This window comes from Myotis lucifugus, unplaced genomic scaffold (assembly GCF_000147115.1).
Source record: "Myotis lucifugus unplaced genomic scaffold, Myoluc2.0 scaffold_91, whole genome shotgun sequence".
NCBI lineage: Eukaryota > Metazoa > Chordata > Mammalia > Chiroptera > Vespertilionidae > Myotis > Myotis lucifugus.
In genome coordinates, this window is record NW_005871139.1 from 3,778,425 (window position 1) to 3,787,584 (window position 9,160).

At 56.0% G+C, this 9,160-nt stretch overlaps 1 protein-coding gene across 1 annotated transcript in view; it reads left to right on the forward strand.

Annotated features, from left to right (window-relative positions):
- The first annotated feature begins 866 nt into the window (after positions 1 to 866).
- Positions 867 to 9,160, forward strand: part of ASIC1 (acid sensing ion channel subunit 1) — a 21,013-nt gene continuing 12,719 nt past the window's right edge. Inside the window, 2 exon segments of the mRNA XM_023756363.1 lie at positions 867 to 1,228; positions 1,872 to 2,067. Coding sequence (XP_023612131.1) covers positions 867 to 1,228; positions 1,872 to 2,067 — 558 coding nt within the window.

Sequence of the window (9,160 nt, forward strand, 5' to 3'; positions counted from 1 at the left end):
TGGCTCACCAAGCCAGGGCTTACTCCCCTTCTCGCTTTCCCCCAGCTCCTGGGGCGGCTTGGTGGATGGGGAGGGGGGCGGGGGCCGAATAGGGGATCTGGCTGCGTCGAGAAGCCGGACTGGACGAGTGGGGGTGTTGCGTCCGGGGCGGGGACAGCTCGCTGTCATAGGGAACCCCCCATGTACCCGCCGCGGGTGGCCCTCACCCCCCTCCCCAGCCACACACACACACAGCCTGCGGGTTATGAGAACGAGAGGCGTCCGCAGGTGAGCACTCAGCCTGGGCCCCTACCCACCTCCCTGGGGGGTTTCTGGCCCAGGTTTAGCTCAGGAAGGAGGGGGGAGCCCAGCCCTGGGGACACCCTTGACCAGGAGCTCCTGACCCCGGGTTCAGCCCATCTGAGGGAGTCTTCATCTGAGGATGGGGTGGACATTCCTGTCCCAGAGTGACCCCACATCTGGAGGGAACTCCTGTGTCTGCCTGTGGGAACATTGGGACTTCCCTCTCGCCCTCGGATGACTATGTCTGCTGCCTCCCCTGGCCTGGGAAGCTTCTCTGGGAGAACACTCTCCTGGCCTGAGCTGACCTCGCACCCCCCCCCCCAACCTCCCCCCCCCCACTCACTCCACCCCCCACCCCCCAACCCCGGCCCAGCCCCTGGATTTGGAGGAACCTCTGCTGGGAGTGTGTCCCAGGCCAGTCCCCCTCTGGGCTGGCACACCAGGGAGTCTACTGCCCCAGAGGCAGTGACCTCAGGCGATGGGAACTTCAGATGCACACATTTGGAGGGACCCTATAGGTACTTTCATCCCAGGATAATGACAGAGTCCCTCCCTGCCCTGCCCTCAGGATCCCCTTGGCCAGGATGGAACTGAAGGCTGAGGAGGAAGAGGTGGGTGGAGTCCAGCCGGTGAGCATCCAGGCCTTCGCCAGCAGCTCCACGCTGCACGGCCTGGCCCACATCTTCTCCTACGAGCGGCTGTCACTGAAGCGGGCGCTCTGGGCCCTGTGCTTCCTGGGCTCACTGGCCGTGCTGCTGTGTGTGTGCACGGAGCGTGTGCAGTACTACTTCAACTACCACCACGTCACCAAGCTCGACGAGGTGGCTGCCTCCCAGCTCACCTTCCCTGCCATCACGCTGTGCAACCTCAATGAGTTCCGGTTTAGCCAAGTCTCCAAGAACGACCTGTACCACGCTGGGGAGCTACTGGCCCTGCTCAACAACAGGTGGGTGGCTCCCACCCATCCCCCAGCCGGGCTCCTAGAGTTGCATGCACCCCGGCTCCCAGGCACCCATTCCCTAACTCCATAAAACCCAGACAACCTCGCCTCCCATCCCCCTCAAACCTGCCACTCACTGCAAAGGAATTGGGGTGCTGCTGAGCACTCAATTAAGGGCACCCAGTCTTGGATCCCAGCGTAGCCCAGCCCAGCCCTGCCCCTACCCAGCCTGAGCTGTGAGACATCAGCACCCTCTTTGGAGTGACCTTTCCCCACCTTCCTGCCACTACGTCTTGATCTGTTCGCTCAGGGGCTGGGGACAGACCATCTTTAACAGGTAGAGACTATAAAAGCCGTAGCTCCAGCTTTGATCTCTCTGTCGCCCCACCCTTACCGCTGTGCTGAGATGCCCAGCACCCCCCGCTCCTGGGCCCCCGCAGCCACTACAGATCCTTCCGCCTTCTCAGATCCTAGGGGGCAGGTCCTCTGGACACGCCCTGCTCTAGTCTATGCCTGTGCCCAGACCTACCCACAGGGCTGGATGCTGCCCTCCCCGCATTCCCTGGAGGTGGGTATGGGACACTGGAGGCCAAACAGGCAGGAATTGAAAATCATGCTGATCCATGCGCGGATCACCCCCGGGCTCCAGGTATGAGATACCGGACACACAGATGGCAGATGAGAAGCAGCTGGAGATACTGCAGGACAAGGCCAACTTCCGCAGCTTCAAGCCCAAGCCCTTCAACATGCGCGAGTTCTACGACCGCGCGGGGCACGACATTCGAGACATGCTGCTCTCCTGCCAATTCCGGGGGGAGGTCTGCAGCGCAGAAGACTTCAAGGTGGTGAGTGAGTCCCCTGGTGCGGAGTGTGAGGCGTGTGAGTCAGCCGGGCCCCCAGAGGAGGAGGAGGCTAGGAGCAGGCAGTCTTCTCATCCTGCTGGCTCCACTGGGAGAGGAAGCTATGTGTCCCTGGGGCTCGCAGGGGATTTTGTTCGGCATGGGGGTGCATTTGTTCTGTGTGAGGGCTGGAGCTTCAGCCTTGTGTCCACGCTATGGCAACAAAGAGAACCCCCAGTGCACAACACACACAGGCACACACAGCCTGTCATGGCCTTGTCCCCATCAAGCTTACCTTCTGCACCACAGGTGTCAGAGCTGGGGGTAGGGGCTGAGGACCCTCCCCTGGGAGCTGGAAAGAAATGCAGACTTTACCACCCATCTCCTGAATCAGAATCTGCCTTTTAACAAGATCCCTGGGTGATTTGCATCTCCTGAATCAGAATCTGCCTTTTAACAAGATCCCTGGGTGATTTGAATTCAAGTTTGAGAAGCACTGTGAAACATGAAAAGTAAGGGAAGCTTTCTCTTAAATAGCCAGACAGGTAATTCTCTCCGTGCCACTACACACACACACACACACTCACACACACACACACACACACTCACACACACACTGTCCAATGGGGTTACCCCCTTGCCATCAAGAGCCACCAGTGCTACTCGGTCTGAGGAAGGAGAGAGGATTTGGGCTACACAGTCATGGCTGAACAGCAAGCTCCCTTTGCTTCTTAAAATGGAGATGCCCCACAGGTGGGGCTGCCTCAAAGCCAGCACCCCAGAGAGGGTTAGGGGCACTCTCTGTACCGGGTGATCCTAAGCAAGTCACACAGGTTCCTGAGGGTGTAGAATCGGAAAGAGGCTGGAAAGGGACCAGAGGACCTGGAGCCGCGTATGGAAAATAACACTGAATGAGAGGACGATGCTGGCGATTCTTCAGCATGCTTTCTAGACTCCTGCAATCCCCTAGATAAATAGTCATATTATCTCTATTTTATGAGTGCACGAACTGAGAGGGAGAATGAGCTGCCCGAGCTCACATAGCTGGTTAGTTACAGATTCAGGATTAGAACGTGTCTCCTTAGGTCCCAGTGCAGTGTGCTCTTTTTGTTAACACTGCTGACCCCGGAGTCAGCGTATCTACTTCCAATTCTGGCCACTGGTCTCTGAAAACCCAGCCTCCCCTAGGAGCCCCCTGCTCTCCATGCCTGCCCCCAATTCTCCACTCTCAGAACCTCCCCTTTCTCCCTGCCCGTTTTCTTCCCTACTTGCTTGCTTCCTCCTGGCATTATGGGAGCATGAACTGCATTTGTTTGTGTAGAAAGGTTGAGCCTGTAGAAAGGTCATGCTTGTTTTTTCTTGCTGAGGTTACACAAGACTTCCCAATTTTTTTTAATGAAATTAAGTTTTTAAAAAAATATATATGTTTTTATTTATTTTAGAGAGAGAGAGAGAGAGAACATCGATTGATTGATTGATTGATCGGCTGCCTCTGCACGCCCCCTACCAGGGATAGGGCAATTGGCCCCGAAACTCAGGCATTTGTCCAAACCCAGAATCCAGTCGGAGTCCTCTTGGTGCATGGGTCGATGCTCAGCTACTGAGCCACACCCACCAAGCAGACTTTCCAATCGTTTAAAGCCCTGCTCTACAGACTGGTTTTATGAGCCTTTGTCAATCCTATCAGACAAAAGTTACATGGTCATACAACTTGCTGAGCCAAGCTGATGGGGCGCTTAATGCGATGCAAGGACCACTTTCTTCCCTCTTTTCCTTCCTCAAAACAGAAGAGTCCTGGATTCCCCAGAGCCCTTGACCTAAGGGTTCCCGGGCTCACCAACTATGCTCCCAAGAGAATAGAACTGTTAGTGAAGGTGAAAGTGAAAGCCAAGGCCTTCCTCCCAACACACAAGCAGAAGGGCCCACCAAGAAAGAGAAAAACCATCCCTCTGTGGGTGGTTTGTAGTGTGGGAGGAGGGAGGGAATTGCTTGACTCAACCTGGGCAGGTGCTAAGGTGTAACATGAGGGTACAGTTAGTCCATAGGGAGTGTTCCGTTGCTCCATTCGTCTCTCATGTCCAGAGAGATTCCAGGTGGTGATGCTAAGACATGTTTGGTTTATGGAAATGAAGATACTGGAATGTGATCATGCCATTGTGTCTGAGGGGACAGTTCTGAGCTGTCAGATGGAGAGATGATTGGTTCAGAAAGTTCTGGAGTAATCTGAGTTCTTCCTTTTGCTGGGAAGAGAGATGCAGGCCAGGAGCTTGCAGGCACTTCTTGGTCTGGGTTGTCAGGCAAGACGAGGTTTTTGCTGTTTCTGAGCCCTTATCAAAGACCTGACCCTTAATCTGGCTGAACCCAAACCTCTCAGGCCCTTCTTCTACCCTCTCTGGTTGACCTCACTGCCGGATCCTTTCCATGCCAGGAACTCTACCACTTTTGCCCATTGGGCTGCTCCTAATGGATGGGACCCGTGTTGTGAGTCCATGTCTGACATCTCCCTGGTGGAGAAGGGTCTGGCACTCCTCCAGCTCCCTGGTTCTAAGGGGTGCAGACACTCCTTGCCTGATGCTCTGCTCTTCTCTCTCTCTCTCTCTTCCTCTCTCTCTCTCTCTCTCTCTCTCTCTCTCTCTCTCTCTCTCTTTCTCTTTGTTAGAGGGAGGGGGAGAAAGAGAAACATCGATGCGAGAGAGACACATAGATTGGTTGCTTCCCACACGTGCTCCTACTGGTGTTGCTTCCCACACGTGCTCCTACTGGTGCCAGGGATCAAACCTGCAACCCAGGTATGTGCCTTTGACAGGGAAGGCTGATGTTTTAACCACTGAACAACACCAGCCAGGACTCTACATTCTCTCTTCTCTCCTGGTCTCATAGTGAACAGCTGCCTTTTCATCCTTGCCAGTCTCTGCTAGACCAAAAGGCGTGTATCTACCCACTAGGCAGATGTGACACTGACAGAAAACATCTGTATTGGGTTAGAGCTTAGGGGAGACATCTTGGCACATCAAGAGCAAAGGTTCTTAACTGGGGGGTCCAAGCCCTGGCTCACAGTGTTTGCAAAATATAGTGTGCATGGACACCAGGTGAGCTCCTTTGCAGGTTTCAAAGGGCAACCCTCATCCAATCTATAAGAGCTTGTATGTGAGGGTATGTGTGTGTGAGACTGTCTGAGGGTCTGGGATGGTGTGTGTATGAGAGTGTGTGTGAGGGTCTGTGAGGGTGTGTGTGAGGGTCTGGGATGGTGTGTGTATGAGAGTGTGTGTGAGGGTCTGGGATGGTGTGTGTGTGAGAGTGTGTGTGAGGGTCTGGGAGAGTCTGTGAGGGTGTGTGTGAGGGTCTGTGAGAGTCTGTGAGGGTGTGTGTGAGGGTCTGTGAGGGTGTGTGTGTGTGTGTGTCTGTGAGTGTGGAGGTCTGTGAGGGTGTGTGAAGGTGTGTGAGGGTCTGTGAGGGTGTGTGTGAGTGTGTGGGGGTCTGTGAAGGTGTGTGTGTGAGAGTGTGTGTGAGGGTGTGTCTGCTCTGGAGTCTGTGAGGGTGTGTGTGAGTGTGTGGGGGTCTGTGAAGGTGTGTGTGTGAGAGTGTGTGTGAGGGTGTGTCTGCTCTGGAGGACGGTTCGGGGCCATGGGAATGGCACACTCTCAAACACCCCAGCTCAACCTCAGGGGACAGACTGGTGGTCACAGTGTTTGACAGGTCCATCCCCAGCTGCGGCTGAGTCCGCTTGGGAGAGTGGGGTGATAATGGGGAACCTGGGCTAAATCGGGGAGGAACTGGTTGGAAACTCTGTGAGACTGAAGAGACAGAGGGCAATGGGGAGACATCCCCACAGCAGCCGGGTTGGGTCGGCCTCAGGAGCTCTCTCCTGAGCTACCGAAAGAGCAACCAGAGACCCACCCACAAGACCTCCTCCCCTTCATGGTGGGGTGCTTGGTTGCCAGGGCAACAGGCGCTCCTCGCTCCCACCCACTTTGATGCTACCCAGGCCAAGGCAGGGCAGGGGTTCCATGGAGGGGGTCTGGGGGCGCAGCTGTCTGGCAGGGTCTGGGCTGGGGCTGGGGGGAGTGAGCGCAGTCGCAGCTGGTGCCAGCCTCCAGCTGCACCTTATCTGTCCCTGGCATTGGGAGCGGCAATGTGGCTGGAATGCTGAACAGCACCAAGGGGAGGGGGCTGGCAGATGGTTGCCCAGTCCGCCCTATGCCACCCCCTCCGCCAGCTGAGACCCAGAGCCTCTGCCTGGGGGAGAGAGAAACGGAATTCATTTCTGGACCCTGGAACAGAGGGAAGGGAGGGCAGAGACTGGAAATCCTAGGGGTGGGTGTGTAGTGGGGATAGTATGCTCCCTCAGGAGGGGATGGAATTGGGGCACAAAGGATTGGGGACAGGAATCCATGAGGCCCCTCAGGGGCCCCCAGGACTCTGGAGGGGGCAGGAATCCCCCCGAGGAGAGGCGGAGAGAAGAGGATGCACACAGAAATCCCCCTGGGGTCCTGGAGGAGGACAGGAATCTCCTGGAGCCCCTATGGGGTGAGGTGCTGATAGAAGAGGTGGTGGGGGGTGATTTGGGGACCCAGAGGGGAGGGAGAAGTCATCTTACAGCAAGCAGAGCTGGATGGCAGGTCCCAGGGAGAGCCAGGCCTAGCAGGGAGCTCCCTTATCCCCAGGGATGGCTCTGCCCCTTCACTGACACCCCTCGCCCTCACACACCCCAGCCCTTAGCAGCTCAGACCAGGAGTCCCTGGGAGGGCCCACCCTTACTACCTGGGTCTGCTCCCTCCAGCTAGGTAGGGAGTGGAGGGGCTGCTGAGGGGGAAGGCTGCCACACACACAGAGAAAGGGGGAGGTCACGGGCAACCCCACCTAGAGGCCTGGTGGTCTTCATGGGCGACAGGGGGCTCGGACAGGGGAGCATGCACGGATTGCAGAGGGACAGGAGAGCCTGGAATGGAGAGGTCAACTTCGGAAGAGAGGCACTCCGGACCCAGGGGTTCTTGGAACTTCCTCCAGCCTTATCCTTCCCTTCTCTCCTTCCCTCCCCGAGTTGAGAAGAGATGAGTACAGCATACAGCCAGTTGCGAGAATCCAGGGGACCCTAGATTGGAGGGTCTCTCTCTCTCTCTCTCTCTCTCTTTCTCTCTCTCTCCCCCCCCCTCTCTCTCTCCTAACTTATTTTCCTCTCTTACCTCTACCCTCCCCTAGCATTTCTGACTCCACCCCTCTCCCAGACTACTGTCAGCTAAGAGGCTACTCTAAGTTAATTGATCTCCTGGCTGCTGGCTAAAGTAATAGGGAATTGATGTGAGTTACTGAGTGCCTCTGGGGGCAGAGCAGGAAGGAGGGCGGCGGTTGGGGGTAGCGGGGAGCACCTCCAAGCGCCTTTCTCCTGCCCCCAGCCTTTGGGCAACTGCAAGGTATGGCCCTGCTGCACCTGGTGCGTGTCTGGAAGCAGAGGGGAAGCCCACAGAGCGGGCGAGGGTTCTGTTGTGGGTGGGAGTTGCTTCTGAGCATGATTCGACTTTGTGGAAGAGTTTTAATTCTGGGGGATGGTGAGGGAGGCTGAATATTAGGCAGGAGGTGTGTCAGTCTCCACTTGATTTATTCTGTGACGGAGCCCCTTCTGAGTGCCAGGCTCAAGCTGGGTGGTGAACAGGCAGAGCCTGTCCCTGCCCTCAGGGAGCTTGGAGTGAAGGGCAGTTCCCAGGCAGGCTCAGAGCTGAGAGGGTGGGCAGTACTAACAGAAGCCTTGGGAGCAAGGAGCCACATGCCAGGGATGAAAGGGTCCTCGACATCCAGGTGGAGACCTTCCAACCTGCCCAGCCCAGCTCAGCTTTTCAGAAACTCCAGGTTAGTAGAACGTGTGGTTTCTCCCCACGCTGACCCAGCTGATGGGCAGCCCAATCCTCCCCAGCAAGGGCCATTGCCCGCCTTTGCCGGGCCCCTTAGGCACAAGCCTTCCCTCGCCGTATGTCTGAGTGGCTGCTCCAGGAGCCTCTACCCTTCCAGTCAGGACCTGTGCATGGGGATTGTGGAAGGCAAACTGGGAAGCAGACTGCAAGAATGAGAAGTGGTACCTAGTTCGGGTGGAGGGTGAGGCTGGGTATTGGCATTCCTGGGTTATGTTTTGGGAATAGTTTCATATGCTCCATTTCTGAGCTTCTGGGTCCAATTTCCTGTAGGCTGTTAAATTATTCTTTGCCAAGGGGCAGCCCCTCCTTCCGCCTCTGGGACTCATGCTAAGCCCATGCCGGCCCATGTGTAGAATGGATGTGCAGTACCGACTGTCTTGGACACATGGAACAGACGTCTTCCTCATGGAAAATTTTTAAATGAGTATGAAACTACTGTGTATTCACCTTGAGGGCAAGTTCCCTTAACAAAGTATAAGACAGAGACTCTGCTACCCCAGGCAGATCCCAAGGTAGAGGCAGGGCAACCTGTGATTTTTCTGAACTCCTGTGAGTTCTTGGAAAGAAAATCCTTTCCCACCCCTCTCATTGCATCCTCTCAATGCCTCTGACAGTCCTGGGGGCCTGGGAGGTTGGGCTGTGTAGCTGTGTGTGTGTGTGTGTGTGTGTGTGTGTGTGTGTGTCCCCAATTGGTGTGTCGCATCATCGTGCCAGCCTGGGAACATCCCCAGGGGAGAGATTGCTGCAGTGGCCTTGACCATGGACAGCAGCCAGCTCAGGCTCCTTGCATGTGTGCCCCAAGTGTGCAAGCACACACGTGCACCTCAGCGTGCATGTCTGAGTGGGAGACTGTGGGTGTAGAAGAGGGTGTGAAGTGGGTGTGTGTGCCTGTGCACGGAGGCATGCCGCTCACTTTGCGTGGCTGCGGAGGGAGCTTGTGTGTGGAAAACCTCTGGTGGCAGGCAGAGCACACACCAGCAAAATTAATCGTCTCTTTCCGTCTCTCTTTGCAATGAACAGATTCCCTTTCCTTTAGCTCATGCGACCCTCATAAATCTGGGAGGCGGGGGCAGTTTAATGCCTTCCTTTGAAAGATGAGGAAACCGAGGCTCAGAGGTGCTCGGGAGCTTGCTCGCGGTCATACAGCCAGTAAATGACAGAGTGGGACCTTTGACGTCAGATCTTCTAAGTCC